This window comes from Topomyia yanbarensis, chromosome 2, assembly GCF_030247195.1.
Source record: "Topomyia yanbarensis strain Yona2022 chromosome 2, ASM3024719v1, whole genome shotgun sequence".
Lineage (NCBI taxonomy): Eukaryota > Metazoa > Arthropoda > Insecta > Diptera > Culicidae > Topomyia > Topomyia yanbarensis.
The window spans coordinates 318,771,758-318,790,294 of NC_080671.1; the positions used below are offsets into that span (position 1 = coordinate 318,771,758).

An 18,537-nucleotide genomic window follows, 5' to 3' on the forward strand; every position below is an offset into this window, starting at 1 on the left:
ATAATACTGTACGCTAATATAAAAGGTCTTGACATAGTGGCAAAATCATATTCATATAAATAAAGTAAATGAAAATATTACATTTACCGAACAATTTGATTTTTAATGACTTTAACCGAATTTTTAAAATATAAGAGAAAGTGGCGTATTCTTTCATTAAAATTTCAATCGGAGCCACTCGCACAATAAATACACTTGAAAATATAACAATTTACACAGCTTAAGTGAACAAAATATATTTTAGTTCGATAAAATACATTGAAAAATGAATTAATGTATATTTATTGCACTGAGTAATATTTAAACCTTTTTCATGCTAATTTAGTTTGTAATAATCAGCACAATGGTTAAAAACTCCCAAAAGAGGCCATTTTTCAACTATTTTTTGGGTTTCAACCAATTTTGTCATAGTTGGACATGCATAAACAAAGTTTAGTGTAAAAAACGTTAAATTACTGAATTCAAAGTCAAATAGAAAGAGTTTGACAATTTCTCCATTAGAAATGTATATATTGGTAATTCGATATGCTTGCCGTATTGAACAGCAATATGCATTTCTTATGGACATCCAAGATGAATATTTATCGATAGATATTGACAGGAAAGTCATGATTTTTGCTAAACAGCTGGTTCTTCAATTTACTACTTTATTGTGGAACCAACGCCTCAATTCGGTAGAACCTCATTTGTCATTATTACTATAGATTTTTTGACCATGTTTTTCGATTATTACGGATTATCTTTAATATTTAAATTTTCAAATATTTAGATTTTTTACATATATCTATTAATCGGACTGCGGAAATGTTTACAAGAAATATAAATTAATTATGGAGGACTAGTTTGGCGGTAAGTTGATGACCTGGCAAGAAATCGGCGGCTATGACCGGAACAGTTTTCATCACAATCCACAATAGGAACGAACAGTTATACATCAACGAATGCCTGAAAAACGGTATATTGCTGTTCATTAAGTCCCACCGAAAGCAGTAAAATTTTGGGCAGATATGGCTAGTGCGACTACAAAAAGTATGCCGGAACTGCGATAATAACGTAGATGACATTATTGCGGAACGTATTAATCCCAAATTTCGAATTTTCATTCAAGGGAATACAAATCGGGAAAGCCATATTCCATATTGAAACTACAAGCTTCTAATAACATTTCTTTCTAAATCAAACAGATTCTGAGATGCTTTCGATTAAAAACGTCCCGATTTTAAATTATCAGGGCTTCAGGACAAGCTCAGAAACGTTTTCTTTGATATTCCGAAGAACGTCCTAATAAAATACGATTTATTCATTCTCGGGTGTCGACTTTTGTACCAATATATTTTGCAGGGTTAGAACAGATGTTGCACATATTATTAGAAAGAAAATAAAGAACCACAAAAGCGTGCACTGAATTACCTACACGTTTTTGATTGAACCACAATTTTAGACACAATTCAATGCTTTAGTCAATTCGTGTCTGTAAAATCAAACAAACTGCCACAATTATAAGATTAATCCACAACACAATACTAACCTCCTAAGGCATTCAACTGGGCACTGGTTACCGGCGGTGGCCGGGACAGTATTGTATCGATCCCGTGTGGATTTGGAGCTCCACCGCCACCGCCGCCGCATCCGCCTCCAACGATACCCGTTTGATGAGGGTGGGTTTGTGGTGGCGTTGTCTGCATTGGACTGCCACCCTGCGCCTTCATCTCCGTCATTGAATGAAGCGCTGCTAGGGGCGGTCCCAGGAAACTCAGCTGCAGTTTGTGATCCAACATGTCGGAAATTGTGTGCGACTTGCCCTTCAGGTGGTTGTTGTTGATTAGGTTATTGTTGTTGCCAATTGTGGAACAGTTGAGATTGTTCGGTGTATAACTCCCACTGACGGGTGTTAGGGCAGGATTGTTGACACCGACGTGCGACAGGTTCTCCGGACTTCGTGATCCCACACTTTCGTTGTGGGGACTATGGTAACCGGCGAGATCGTCTTTTGTTTGACTAGAATACGATCGCGAACTGTCCACGGGACTGGAGGTATCCTGACGTTTTTCCCGAATATCTGAACTATCCGAATTGTAATTTATCCTGCCGTTTGGACTGTTCTCGCGGCTAAGTATATCAACCTCGTCGTCTTTGTTGTGCTCGATAAAATTTAAATTTTCGTGGTTGTCAGGGTATCCTTTCTTTTGGTAACAGTATGACTCCAAATTTGTATCCCTGGACGGACTGGAGTTTCCAAGGTACAAATTCACAGGGCTCGTATCATTGCTACCACGGAATCCATGTGCTAGATTTAGCAGATTATTTCCATTTGGCTGAGGTAAATGCTGCTGGATTGGTGCCGGATGCACATTTGTTGGATCGTACGCGGATGGGTCGCGAAAGCCGAAGTTGTTACCAAAATTAAATCCATGCGTTCCTAACAAACCGGGTGATCTAAACGCCGCCAGGTTAAAGGAATTTGTGGCACAATCAGGACGAGAGAATCCAGCCAATGACTGCTGAGAAGTGCCACCGCCGTAACCCGTTGGCACTGTTAGTGGTCCCGTTTTTGGGCTTTCGCCGCCCAGTTCCGTCAAATAATGACTACCCAGATTGACAGATTAAAATTATAATGAACCGCTTTCAAGTTGCCCAGACACTTCGCCGATTGATCACTTGTTTCACCAAACACTTCAATATTCCTGTTTGATTGGTTATTGTATTTTCGGCTTCTGTATTGTATTGTAAACACCTATTATTCAATTATTCACAATTTCAGGTTCCTGTCCAACCTACTGGAACACTTCAAATGATTTCGAACGACAAGCACCAATCACTTACGCTTCACTAATCCCCAATCAATTCGACCTGCGTGTTTATTCACTATTATTATTATCCAACCGAAAACGCGCGTCCGAATCACTAGGCCCAACGCAAACGAATGAATTCGAAAGAAATTGAATCCGATTCAACAACGCACCGGGAATCGATTTCAAATGACTCGACTTTTGGTACTATTGTTGCGCTTTTGTCATGCTGTTCAATACTCCGCTAAACTATGCTCACATTGGCTGTAACTCCCTCTCACTCATACACTTGCTCTGTTGGCTGCTGGTGAAACTCCGTATCAACACGCATTTAATCGCGACAACACACAATAATCGTTGTCAATTATGCTTTCTTCTCTCGCCGCTATCTCAGTTCCGACGAGCCGAGGGACCATGAGCCAAACGCCAAAAGAGTCGCGTGCTTATGCTATGCTCAATGCTTACTGTATCTCACAGCCACCGGAAAGATGGCTTTTCCACCCAACATCGAGGCATCCGAAGTGGTGTGTGTGCTATCTATCGTGCATAGAAGAGAACAAGTGCTCAACGATGTGTCGGTGTGAGTGGAGTCAACCGTAGGAGAAACGTGAAAACGCAATGTGCATAATGCTCCGCCCATCGATTAAAAAAGGATAAAAAGGTGGGGCATATAAGCACCAACACTCACTCGGCCTTTTATGTTGCCAATGTATTGCATGTTCGAGCGCGTAGACACCATGAAACTCGATGGAGAGGCCAGTCAATGTGTAAGTTCATTATTGTCGTGCTATCTCATTCCAATTAATGGTCTCCCGGTAGCAGAAGAAAGGCAGCGCACGTCGAATAGTGAAATGAACCCGTTCTTGGCTTCTTTTACTTTTTCCACTTCTCGTTGTATGTGGAATTTCATTTTATAATAATCTTCCGTACAATGGTGAGGAAAGATTCTATTTCACATTAGTAACTCCCTCGCGACCACCCAGCCTATCTGCCACCACCTACGGATTGCACAAGCCAGTCCCTATGTGTACGGCGGAGGAGAAAGAGAGTTAATGTACTTCTCTGTTTTCGATTCGTTTTTACACATTTTCTATACAACGCAATAATGATGTTCGAGATGCTTGGAGGCAGATAGTGGAAGGAGATCAAATAAAGAACTATAATTTTGTAATTTTTAGTGTGTGGTTTTATGGAACCGGAAAAAGAAGATCAGCTGCAAAAAAATGCAACCGGAACGAAAAAGGTTTATGAGAATGGTAGATTGAAACACGTAAGAGATTAGCAGCTGAAACATTGTTGTATAGACTTATTTATTAATGAATTAACGACAAGTTCAGAGCCACCACTATTTCTTTAATGTTTAGCTAGGGTCTCATCATAATTGAAACATTTGTTCTAATGGGACGTCATCGATTACCAGTCGTTTCTTATGAGCACATGTTTCCTTTTTTGGACCTAACGGCCACGGGGTGGTCAAGACGGTTGCCACATACTGAAGAGATCAAATCTAAATGTTAAACCCATATCATCACAGTTTGCTGGTGTAAAAAGTAAGGTGCCATTCTTGTTTTTTTCGAAACTACCATTCAATTTTGCAACCGTAATTAGTAGTTTATAGACAGTCTCTCTAGTAGAACTATATTTACACAAAAAATCAGTATCACTGAAGTACTCACCAAGCGAAAGTTCAAATCTAGACCAACATGTGAAATGGGCGGAAGTCCAAATGAGAGTCTCTCTGTGTTTACTTTCTCTTTCGATCATTATGGCGTCAACATAAAACTTTCTAACATTGTTTCAATAAATTTTGAAAGACTCTGATATTGTCTAGCATATTACGCTAAGAGTTAAGCAGCCACCGTAGAAGCGGCCGAGTTATTGACGGAAGAGAGAGTAAACAAAGAGAGTCTCTCATTTGGATTTGGACTTCCGCCCTTTTCTCATGTTGGTCTAGAAATGTTCCTTTTTCATCTGAGCACTGGCTTTAAAATGTTCTATAGGGGAATCTAGAAGTTTTTTTTAGCTTTTTGAAGTTTAGTTTAAAGGTAGTTTTTAATTAATAATTCTAAACAAATATCGCGAACGTCTGCCATTTTTCAGGATCCCTACATGTATTGGCTGTGTGTGTGTAGACTAGACTAGACTAGACTAGAATAGTTCTAAGCATATTTCGCACTATAGTAGACTTACAGTATCATACAATTTTCTGAAGACACCACCGACTTAAATTTGGCGGATTTCGCGTTGAAAATGAAACGTTTTGAAATTCGCAAAATAAAACCATATTTCAAATTTATTTTAAATTTTAATTTTGCTCGGGGTTCTTTTATGTCTGGTACAAAAAAAAACGAAATAAATAAATATCGAATCAATATCGCTAAACACTCACTAAACGAAACTTGCTCCTCTTTTATATGAGATATGTTCTGTTCTTTCTAAGGGCATAGAATGCTTTTTTTTATTTTGGAAATATAAAAAAATATTTATTACTATAAAAACATAGATAGTTCATTACTCTATCTAGCACTTTTTTGATAATTGATGAATTTGTGTTCTATAAATTCAATTGGTTATGCGTATGTATTTATGTATTTTAGTATTAAATATATTTTGAGGCAATAGGTCGGTGTTAAGTCAGATCGGACTAAGTCGCAAAATCTTAAAAAGTGAAATGAAGATAGTATTCGATAAAGAATTACTTCAGCTACATTCGACTCTTACCAGATTTGAAATATGCTTATTTAAGCAAAAATTATGGCAAAAAAATAAATTCGAATTACAACGTAATGCTGCGATTCAAACTTTAAGCTCGTTTTCCTCGAATTCAACACAATGTCACATAGTCCGGTCTGATTTAACACCAACCAATTTTTCACAAAACAGCATTCATTGGCTCGACAAATTATTTTTAAGTGCGCAGATTTCAATGACTACAACGTTTGTTGTTATAATGTTATAAGAATAGTGATTTAATATCAGCTTCCTACTTGAATAGCAAGTGAGGTAACACAGTATTTGTAAATTAACCTGCTGAAATTAGTAGAAATTTAAAATATTTTCGAATATCATGAAATTCTTCGCATCTACCATACAAATATAAATGATAATATAGAAATTCTTCGCACCAAGTTGAGAAGCCAAGTTGACTATGCGTCGTTCAGGATAGGGCTTGATGGAAAGTGGAAGCCACTAGCCCTGCAGGCATCGACTTGGCCTCGAAACGTCTGCTATCGTCAATTTGTCTACCGGAACAACATGACGTGGAAACCTGGACTTTGAACAACACATTGCTGACTACTGACGATTTTTATTTTCTTGCTGTTTACAATAATTAGTGTTCTGTGATAAGTGTTATATTTTTGTCCTGTCTGAGATGTATTGTTGTATTTTGTCCTATATGAAATGTAAATGTAAATTGTAATTGTATGTACTGTAATTGTAACTAGTATAAGGAACCACCATTGTGGCCAAGGGGTCTGTTGGTGTAAATAAATAAATATCAAAAATATTTAAATAGATGAGTTATAATAACTTTTTGGGAATTCTTTACATGCACGAAACAAAACGGTTTTGTTTAAATTTCATGTTTTCGAAGTTTTTCGTCATGACTACAACTAACGTTTCAATATTAGATCCCCTAATTTCGGAAGAGACAGAAGGTAGACTTTTTGAAAGTAAGTAACTTTCATTATACTAAACGTAATTACACAATGTTTACACTGATCGATTAGAAAAATAAACATGAGACTTCTACGTACAGCCTACATAAATAGGGGAAAAAATTATTATCAGAAATCAATTATTATCTGTGCCATGATTGGCCAGTACTGAACAGCAAGCTTCTCTTTCAACTGTAATAGCCCAGGAAGATACCAGTGAGGGTGACTTACGCCCAACGACATCCAATTTGTTTTAAGAACGTGCCAAAATAATTACCACTGTTGTTTTCAGAGCAATAAAATATTTCTAATAAGAATTATAATTGAAATTTTCGTTTACCAGAAACAACTTCCTTCTCATCAGCTCTGCCCATTGTCTTCTAATCTAAATGTGAGGAATTACGTTAGCTTAGCGGCGACTGTATTTGAGGAATTCCACGAAGATTCGTCCGAAATTTTAAAATCGTGACCGACCGTCTTAGAATCGATGAAACTTTACACGTTTTACCGTCCTGGAAGACTAAACATTTTCCAAAGTCAATAAGATTATTTTGACTTAAGAGCATTTTTTTAAAAGGCCCTAGACAACAAAAACTATCTGAGAACGAGTTACATGGAATGAATACATTTACAGGAAAAATATATACACTGAAAAAAATATTGTCATTTTGCACAAAAACAAAACATCATGGTAAAACTTTAAATTACAAAAAACCCATATTTTATTTATTATAGGGTAAGGTGGGGAAAATCCGACCGTTGGGTAAACCCGACCTCCCTCTGTTATCGAAAGTCGGAATCACTACGCGAACTTATATCAATGTTGTCGTGTAGAGCATCGAAAATAATCGTAATGGTGGCATGACAGCATTTTATTAGTCTACATTGAGATGCTCAAACGACAATAAGTGTGTTTCCAAGATAAACATTGAATTCCATTTTCTTCATATCACAATTCAATAACATAACATTCAATGAAAATCGATAAAATTTGGGTAATATCTGTACTAAATCAACCAAAAACATAGGCGGTCGGGTTTACCCCACTATTTTTATAAAAACTGTAAAATTGAACATTTTCGTAAAACGCTTGTATCTCAAAATTTTCCCAAGATTATAATAATATGCTATACTTAGAAAGTTGCCCAGAAGTCTAACCTTTAATTTGGTATATAAAACAACTTGATCCGATATAAAATGAGCATTTTACAGCCAAAACCATTTACTAGGTCGGATTTGCCCCACCTTACCCTTACTTTGTCAAAAGAAATGTTTTGAATGTGATTGCATGATGGAGAACCTATCAATAAAAAGTTTTCCAAGGATAACTTTATACATGTTTCAAATTTCATACTATGTCAATATGTAATTTTATCACAGAACATGATTCTGAGTATTATTTCAAATCAAAATGCATTTAACAAAAATCTTTCAAGATGCGATAGCTGAAGAAATATTTGGAATTTCGCTCCAATAACAACAATTAATTTGTGTAATTCTGCCGGCTGTAGCGATAGAATACTTCAATCATTTCGATATAGGTGCCCCGTTTCAAAATTTTTGGCCGGAATTTTATTCGTGTTTTTAACGCACATATCTGTAATTAATATGTACTGAATGAAAACATTAGATTTTTGCGCTGTCTGATTGGAAAACAATTTTGTAATTAATTTAGAATTAGATAGAAGATAGAGAGATTAGGTGCCTTTTACAAAGTTGTAGAGCAAGCATTTTTTAATAATTCTTCCGAACATCTTGAAATTCTATCTCACTTCTATAAAAAGTAAGTGTTGTAGCCCTCTATGCGGTCACATATGGAACTAAAATTTTCCAACCAAACCATAACTCGTATTATGTACTACAAATCTTCTGAACATACTATTGAACTCAATCTAACCATTATCTCACAAAAATATATAGTTCGTGGGAATCGAGTACTGATACACAACCATGCACTGCTAGACCCCATGCAAAACTGACTCGGACATCACTGCGCTAAAAGTTTAATAACTTCTTTTAATAAAGTCGGATTGACTAGCAGTCCTCGGTAAAGTTGTAGACAATTAAATTATCTATCTTATTTTCAATTACAGCGATAATACGATGCATACAGTGCCACCTAGCGGCGAAAATGTGAGTTAATGGGTTTTCTCCATGTAAATTGTCGAAAAATCAGGCGCGTAGGTCCGGTAGCTAGACTTGTCCGATTTGTTTCAAATTTGGTGCAAGTACTCCTGGTGGAACTAGGAATCGACTAAGGAGTGGGCCGATTGAGTTTTCAAAAATTCATTATTTTCTGATCAGTCTAGTCTGTATATACACTAATGTCATCTAATTATCTACTTTTTAAATGAAATGCCTAAAGTGACCATTAGACACTATTATTTTGGATTTCGGATATGTCCTGAGAAAATTTCTAAAAGTTTTGCATTATGAGAAAATTATAACTAATTTATGTTCAAGCCCCGCTTTCCCCTGAAGATGAAGAGCTGTTCCTTCGACACGTAGAACAATGGGGAGGCATGAACAAATCTACCATAATTTCAACTTAAATTAGTTCTATACTAAAGTGTTTATATGCACTACAATTAAAAATTGCAAACATTCTTTTGAGAAAGGCAAAAATCTTTGGGTATCTAACTTTGACATAACTGAGTAATATGGATGTATGAAGAAGAAAGCTTTGAAAAGAGACATTCTACAGATATTCCATTGAAAACGCACATTCTTTAATAAAAAATAACAAATCAAAGTCCCAAAAACCCATAAACTAGATCCAGCAAAGTAGTCTCCCAAAGACCTCCGGAAGTCTCAACGGGGGATGTAAGTATAATATTTATTCTAACCTATAGCGAATATTTTAGTTGCCCATATTTGGCCTATGCTGATAATGCTTCAATTGGAGTTTCAATGGCCGTCACAATTAGTAGTGAAGCGGTGGATAAGTTAGTACACTTTTCATTTAAGTGTACTGTATTCTACAAGTAAATTAACGAGAATTACGATCAAAGTTTATGCATTGTACAGATGATTGACCCGACCCATTTTTCATAATCAATGTGACTAAAACTCTTTTTATTTACAAAAAATAAGGCTTGTATTTTCAAGAATGTCCAAGACTCAAAAACAGTATATATGTCCAGGGGCACTTTCAATTGCCACTTGCTTTTCCATGAATTTCAATATTTATTCTGATAGTTTGAACCATTTCTTTTACGTGCAGACTATAATGATGATTGGAAAGATTGCAGTGCAGTGTAATCGACTGAATGCACGGCTTTTGTGCTATCGGCAATAAAATAATCGCCAACATAGCCTAGACACCACAATTCCTTCTATTTACTTTAATGCAATTGGGTACTTTGAAATAAATACCTGTCTCTATAACGAATCGCATTCGCTCTCTGTAGCTCTCTGTTTAAGGTACCTTAAAGCACACCCGAGCATCTCAGTTAACTATTTTAATCACGCGTTAAAATACTAGATCTGCGAATTATATTTTGTGCAAATATCTTTTTTAAGCAGTCTGTGACCAAAAAGACTTCTTAGCATTCCAAAACATATTCAACGATCCAGTTTCCTAACTAATTAAGATCACCAATAAAGCAGAAACACCAAATAACCGTCAATGAAAAAAGAAAACTAAAAGGTGAAAACGAAAAAGAATGGAAACACTGGAAAGTGCATTGTATAATCATTAGCCATTGTTCAAATGATGAGATTTCCACAAACATTTCAGAACCTTCTGAAACAATGCTTATCTAATGCGTTCAATTCGTTTTCTTCATTTACTTTATTTAAATCGTTTCCTTATTTCATTCAATTTACTATTTTTTTCATTTTATTCATTTCTTAGATTTTATTCGTTTTGTTTAATTTATTCATTTTGAATATATGACTATTTTCAAATATATGATAATTTCATTTTAATCGTTCATTCAAATCAGCATTCTTTTTTTTTTAATTTTGTTCATTTGAATTCAATTTATCTATTTTATTCGATTCATTCTTTTTATTCATTTCGTGCATTTTATTCATATCATTCATTTAGCTTGTTTTATTTACTGGTTTCATTTTATACATTTAATTTTTTTTCGTTTGCACATTTATTCAGGTCTTTTTTTATTTTAATAATCTGACTAATTTTGTTCAGTCATTCTTTTTATTCATTTCATCCAACTTGTTACTTTGTCCCAAATTAATATTCTAATATTATTAATTCATTTATTCTGTTTATCTTTTTTCTTTTAATTTATTTTATTAGTTTTATTTCTTTGCTTGTTTTATTCTATTTTTTGCTATCAACCTCCCAGAAAGCCTTCCTGGTCGAACGCAATGCTTCAGAATCTGAAACGCATCCGCGCCAAAGCTCTACGTGCGTACACAAATCGACGATGCTCTATTCTCAAGGGCTTTTTCGCAATAGCCAGTAATGAGTACCGCTGTTACAATAAATTGCTGTACAACGGATATGTGAGCCGCATCCAACAAAACTTACGACGAAATCCGAAAGTCTTCTGGACTTTTGTTAATACGAAGAGAAAGGAAACGGATCTTCCGTCTAGGATGGTCTACAATGGCGAAGTAGCGACTACGACGGCGACAAAGTGGTCCCTATTTGTCCGCTACTTCTCGAGTGTCTTCACGACTGATGCGCCATCTGCCATCGAGCTCGACAACGCGTCGTCCCGTGATGTGCCCGTTGGTGCAGTGGATATGGATGTATTCACCATTTCAGAACAATCGGTTCTCTCGAACCGTAATCGTCTTATGCTGCAAGACTAAATCCTATGCCTTCAGCTGTTCTGAAAAAATATTCCGATATTTTAGCAATCCCACTAACGCACCTTTTCAATGTGTCACTTCGACAACAAAATATTCGCGATGATTGGAAGTATTCAGTCATGTTTCCAATACACAAGAAAGGTGACAAAAGCAACATCGAGAACTACCGGGGAATCACTGTCATTTAAGTCAAACTTGTCAGCATGGATTCTTCCCTGGTTGATTGGTTGAAACGAATCTAGTTAGCTTCACATCGTTTGCCATAGAAAAAATATCCAAGAAACTCCGGGTGGACACAGTTTACATTGATCTTAAGGCCGCTTTCGACACAGTTAATCACGAGATTCTGCTAGCAAAGCATGCTAAACTAGGATATACCACGAGATTCTGCGACTGGCTGCGATCCTACCCTGTACATCGCGAGGTCGTCGTGTAAATTGGTGACAACGTGTCTGAATCCTTTTCTAATAATTCCGGAGTTCCTCAAGGTGGTACACTAGCTCCGTTACTATTTTTATTATTCGGTTTTCATTTGAATGCGTGGAAGGAAACTGTTTTTCGCTGATGACTTGAAAATATTTCTTGTCATACGGAATGAAACCGATTGCCCTGAGATACAGTGCCTTCTCGATGCATTTTACAACTGGTGTCAAAGAAATATGTTGATTCTTAGTGTTGCGAAATGTTTTGTCACCAGTTTTCCTCGTACAAAAGACATGCTCAATTTCAACTACAATATTGCTGGAACTCAGCTGCAACGCGTTGACCACGTAAAGGACCAAGGCGTTATTCTTGAAGAAAGGCTTACTTATACCAATCACTTATCAGCCACTATTTACAAAGCGAATCGATGGCTGGATTTTGTGTTTAAAATTGCCAGTGAATTCCGAGATCCTTTGTGTTTCAAGGCTCTATATTGCTCACTGCTGCGCTCGCAGTTGGAATTTGCGAACATTGTCTGGTGCCGTTATCATGTTACGTGGAGTCAAAGGGCGAAAACTGTCCAGCGAAAATTTATACGATATGCTTTACATCAATTGCCTTGGAATGACCCGCTGAACCTACTACCGTATAAGAACCGTTGAAGACTATTTAGGACTACATACTTTGCAAGAACGTAGACACGCTTCGCAGGCCATTTTCATATCAAAGCTTATGTTAGCTGAGTACGATGTACCCGATTTCTTCGCCCTCGGACATTGCTACACATCGAAATGCGTAACACTAGCTATGCTACCAATAGTCCGATTATAGCGATGGTTCGTTGCTAAGTTTGCCGAGCACTTTGACTTCGATACCAATTCATCACTATTTCTTCACCGTTTGCTGTTAGGTTAATTATTTTTAGTTTAGTTCATTAAGACATATTGTCAGTTGAACACAAATTCTTAAATACGAATACAAATACAAATTCTATTTGTTGGTTTTGTTAATTTTATCATTTTGTTCTGTTTAATCTATTTTTATCTACTTTATTTATTTCATTTTATTAAATCCATTCATTTAATTCTTTTATTTTATTATTTTTATTCATTTCATTGATTTTATTTATTTTATTTATATTTTTCATTTTATTAATTCAATTTTTTACGTTTTATTCATTTTATCTATTTTATTCATTCTTTTCATTTTACCAATTTAACTATTTTTGTTAATTTTATTCCTTTTTCCAGTTCACACATTTTATTCAGTTTCATCGTTTTATTAGTTTATTGATTCTATTTAATCATTCCATTCATTTAATTCATCCAATTTGTTAGTTTGAATCAATTTAATGTGTTTTATCATCTTATAACTATATTATACAACCTAATTTTTAACTCAATGAGCTAAACAAATTTGTTTTATTTATTCTATTGATTTACACATTAATCATTCTACTCATTTTATGAATTGGGTAACTTTTCATCAATTTATTATTTCAATAATTTTAAAATTCATTTGTTTTATTGATTTTCTATAATTTATCCAGTTTACTCGAGGTAGTATTCATGCAGAACTTGAAACTGTGTTTATCCCACCTCCAACAATGATTGTGTAAGCAATGTCTCATCTCACTGTTAGGTGGAATAAGCGGGTTTTCAGTTTTAGAACGAGCATTTTGCTAGTTTGAAGCTCAACTGTTGTTTCAAACAAACCTTATCATTATAGACAACATTGTGTAACGGGTTGATGGTAGACTTCCCCTGCGGATATACTTGTTTCATTGCATCAATCGGGTGTTCGCCGAGGCTAACATGCTCATTGCATGCAGCGGGTGCCCGCCCAAGCTAAGATCCCGAATGTAATGGTCGATTAAACGTTCCAATGATTCGAGAAGGAAGGAGGTCATACTGCTGGGTCTAAAGCTCTTTGCCTCCTCATAAGTTACGCGGCCAACTTTACAGTTATTGCAAGACTACAAGCAAGTGCTTTAAGTGTTCATATCCTGTTTGAAGTAGAACTGGAAGGATCTCATCTTTCCCCAGAGACTTACATGGAGCAAAATTTTCAATCACACATTTTATCGATTCGGTTGTCACAGTACTACATCTTCGTCAGATGAGTATTCACCATTAATAGTTCTAATCGAACTTATATTAAAGTCTTTCGATTTCGAAAATAATTTATTTAATCTAGTAGTTTCGTTAAATTTTAAGACACTGGTGCATAAACTTTCCCTACCACTTCGATTATATAGGATGTAATGGTATTTTGTATGCTTTGCGAATCAGTTTACCAACCAGCGGCGGATCCTGGGAAAAGGGTCGTTGGGCTCCATGGTCCCCCAAAAATTTTTTAACTTCTTGAGAAATTTTAAAATTTTAAATGCGTTCTAAGTTCAAAACCATTCCAAACCAGCTTCGATCACCAAAACTGATTTTAATTAAATGAGAGTATTACATATTACGTAATGTAATTTTTTCTGGATCCGATCAAACTTGTGAACGCTATACTACCTCAGCGTTTGACTGTTTTGTATTAATAAATATTCAAAATTTATTTACAAATCAAACTCACCTACCCGTTTTTAAACCAATAACACAAAAACTAACTTTACACAAGTTCTGCATACAACATTATGTCACAACGATTATAAGCTCAAACATTAAAGCACGTTATACAGTTATGCAGCTCTGGAAGTTGAAACGTTGGACCACTATTGTCAGAATATTCTGTCTGCCAGCTAATAATGGGAAGCCAGTCATTCAAATTATTTGCATAACTCTCCCAAGACCCACTAATTGTCGCGAGTATACATTCATTAATAATAATATGATCAAAACATAACGTGACCGAGCGCTGACTTTGAATACGTTTGCAGGCGTGAAACTCAATCTGATCTGAGCTCATTACTCAGCCGGCCGGCCCCAGAATAAAGAAAAAGGCAATCCATTCAGTACGTGTGGTAGCATTCAGATGTAATGGGTTCCGCTTCATTCATACCTGGTCACAGTTGAATGAAAGTGTAGAAAATTTTAGCTGAAAATTATTGACTCCCTGCCGGGCAAGCCGAGTGCGTTAGTCATTCACTCATCCGCTTTTTCGAATCTTCATTCTTCACCATCGTTGCTCTACGGTTATTTAAACGTATAGGATGGGAAACAAGCACCGTCTTTTTCAAAGCGCCCAAACCAACGAAGCACGCACGGAAATCGTATGGGTAGGTAAGTCTGATCGGGAGAAGCGAAAAGTGTAATGTAAAAGTTGACACCAATGTGGAAAGGTGTCCCAAGTCTTTGACGTTGAAATCCTTATTTTTTGTGTTCTATTCCAATCTCATACGGCTGACGTTGTATCAATGTTTGACTTTTGAATCGTATAGGCGGGTTGAAATGATTAGATTCCTCGAAAAAACTAGAACTGAACCAGTATGTTTAGGGGACATATAGTACGCCAAATTGCGGCGGTACATTTACGGATGACAAATATTGGTAAACGTAATTAGTTGGACAAGAAAATCCAACTGAAACAAAAATCCCGTATATCTGAATTTAATAGATCTTTTAATCACTCACAGTCAGCTTCCCGACTTCACGTCCCAGAACTGTCACCATCGCAAGACTTTCCCAAATGCACTTTCTTCTATTCACTTTCTTCGACGTCGCCTCTCTTCTAATCTCTTCATTGTCATTTCGCTGCTGATGGGATTTAATTTTTCACCTTTTGCTCACCTTCTCGCATCATAGAAATTGATACTTTGTTTGGTATTCCCACCACCTTCCCATACTCAGTTCCGAACAATCATTAGCTATTATTGTAATGCCCGTATTGTAAGCAACCAAAACGTTATCCCATCGGTAAACAGCACGATACCGGATGTCCTTTCGGAAGAAGAATTTCGTCTGAATAGAAAATTGGAAAAATAATACTGATTTTCTGACTTGCCAAGTCTAAGTCAGAGATTAACATCATTGATCATTTGGATTTAGGGAAATTTTGATCACGTTGACAGCTGATCAGTATATTTTAAGCCATTTTGAAGTTTCGATTCACGACTTCTACTATACTCAATTATCATACAGAAGCTTTAGTATTGAATCAAAAACAATTCACATCATTCACCGTTCACACAGTTCACAGTATCTGCTCAGGCCATCCCAGACAGGAGAAAAATAACTGCTGAAATAGATACGAGCAAATCGAAAATAATTAATAGGGTCCCTACTATTTATCATCTTTTAATTGCGACAAATAATAACACAATTGAGATTGAACAATCGTGAACAAAGCAGTAATAAAAACGGTTTCACTTTTGCTAGGGCCACTGGATTTATTCTTGAAGGGACTCAAATTTTGTCTTCCTATAGGCAATTATTTGCTGTCTTTTTCATACCTGGTTAGTGAAATAGGAAATGGGAAAGCAAAAAAAAGAAACTGTTATTTGCAGAATTGTGACAATGCGCGCGAAATAGAAGCTGAGTGTGAAATAGTTCAGAGTTAAATGTGTAGAATTCGGAGCGAAGTGGGTAGCATTTGGGTTAGAATGAACATAATATAAAGTGTAAATTTCTAAGATTCATGATTGGAAAGTTCGGATATTGAAGAGATAAGATTGGCTGGTTAAGTTTGAAAGAATGACCGTGACGAAAAATATCATCGTATTCAAGACTTTTTGGTGGTATCCAACAAAAAAACAGATCGAAATGGTTAGTTAAACGAAAGCAATTATGTGAAAAAATTACCCTAGAGGCACGATTCGAACTTGCAACCCTTGGGACTCCAGACCGATGCACAAACCCTTATGCAGACCCTGTGCTATGATGATGTTCCAGGAAGAACACGACAGGTGACAATGATCGTACCAGTGCCTCTAAAGCGAGATCACACTCAACCACCGCTGCCACCCTACACATTTGATCCATTTAATTTCCCCTATTTAATTTAATTTATAGAAGATATTTGGGAGATCGGTGACGATCGCTTACAAAAAGGAGACATTGAGCGATTGATGAGTCCCATTAGTAACTATTGAGGCTGTAGCGAAACTGTTAGGAATTTGTGATTACATCATCATAGTTCCTCGTTGGTGGAAAGGTTAAAGCAACTAACCAGAAACTAGGAAGATCGCAGGTTTGATTCCCGCTCGAAGGCATATCGTTTCGGTCAGTTGTCAACAATAACATTGTTTGTTAATGAAACCAATTTTATTTATTCGTTTTGTTATCTTGATATTGCTGCTACCGCATGGGAAAGTACAACATTGGGCATTGGGCTACAACGTATAATTGTACGAATCATTTATGATTCATTTTTACATGAAATCTTCTGTGCACATTTGTGACATGCCATACATATTTTGTCATCAATACACGATTATCCGGGGAAAATGATTCGATTATCCGAGTATTTCGAAAAGAAATTCTCATTTCAACTAGAATATCTGATTATAGTGCTAATTCGATCATTGCAGTCTATTGGCGATTTGCGGCAAAACCAAAATTAGTCATGCGACACCTATGATTCAGCTCATGAACTGGCAAAGTGATACAGTTTGCTTTTTTTCACCCGCAAGTGAGTCGTAGCTTACTACTAAAACTTCATTTTCTTTTCAGAAAAAGCTTACCCCTGCCAAAATATGAATGAAACGAGTAAGAAATTTAGTTTTATTTGCAACTATTCTGAAATAACAGCCATTTGCAACTATTTGGCTCATACATTTCTTAGAAATGTAATCGGGGTATTATTGTGGTTATAAAAAATCGTTCTGTAAATAGAGTTCCAACTCGAAACCGAGACCCAATCAGTTCCAATGCCAAACTCCTTCATATTTTGGACTACGTAGGAGATTCAGTGAAGACTATCAGAGAGAAGGATCGACTGTGTATGATACAAAGCTCCTATTAGCCGGATATATTTTTCCTCGCGTGATCTGAAGAGTTTCATGAATTTACACCATCTCATAAAGGTTTAGCTTAACTTAAGAGGAACGGGAAATGATGTTGCGGCGGCTACGGTGCTCAACAAATTACATTTCGGAACAGCACACATATAGCTTTGTGAATAATATTAGAAATCACCATGTTTTACACTCTTTTTGAAAGATGTTTACTCTTCATCTTATAAAATGATGGTTTTCCTTCATTTTCATAAACAATTATCAACAAATTGTTCGGTGATTTGGTGTTTAAAAGTTATTTTTTACCAATGTTTACAGAAAATATATGCACTATGACAGAACAGAATGAAATCAGCAACACTTTGCTTCCTGCGCTATCTGTGAGCTGTTTCAACGTAGAATCGCCAATACCATTCGTTTTCGAGCTCTCCATCGAGACAGAGGTTGTTTTTTCTAGTCCGTAGTGCTGTGTGAGACGATAAAGAATAGTGTTAATCCGCATTCAAGGTTATTTTGCCAGTTCGGTTCGGTCCTCAGTCTTTTGTTCGCGTGTGAGGATTAAACAATAGCCAGCTGTATAAGCTGGATCGGTTCGTCGTTGGACACCAGTTTAAAGCTAAGTGGTTTTTGACTTTTGTAACACATTTATTGCTTTCTTCCGTCTGCGCGGGCGCTGACCCCGTGCGTTGACGTTTTCTATGGTTCCCTCTCCGGATGGTCAAATGGAAGTTGAATCGGGTTCAACTTCTAAGGCTCCCCCCGGCCCAAATGCTATCCAGAACTCTCAACTGGTCCATTTGTGGTCTTCTTTCGGCCCAAGACTAAATCACTGAATCTTCTTCAGATTTCTAGAGACCTGACGGAACGGTTCTCGGCTGTGACCGAAATTTCAAAGGTCCGCTCGGACAAGATAAGGGTGTTGCTAGCCAACTCAAAGCAGGCAAACGATATTGCTTGCTGTGAGCCAAGGGGTGAGTCGCTTAGC

At 36.5% G+C, this 18,537-nt stretch overlaps 1 protein-coding gene across 1 annotated transcript in view; it reads right to left on the bottom strand.

Moving 5' to 3' along the window:
* Positions 1-18,537, bottom strand: part of LOC131680551 (uncharacterized) — a 186,944-nt gene that overhangs the window by 149,312 nt on the left and 19,095 nt on the right. Inside the window, exon 2 of the mRNA XM_058961265.1 lies at positions 1,529-2,603. Coding sequence (XP_058817248.1) covers positions 1,529-2,603 — 1,075 coding nt within the window. The remainder of the gene's footprint in view (positions 1-1,528; positions 2,604-18,537) is intronic.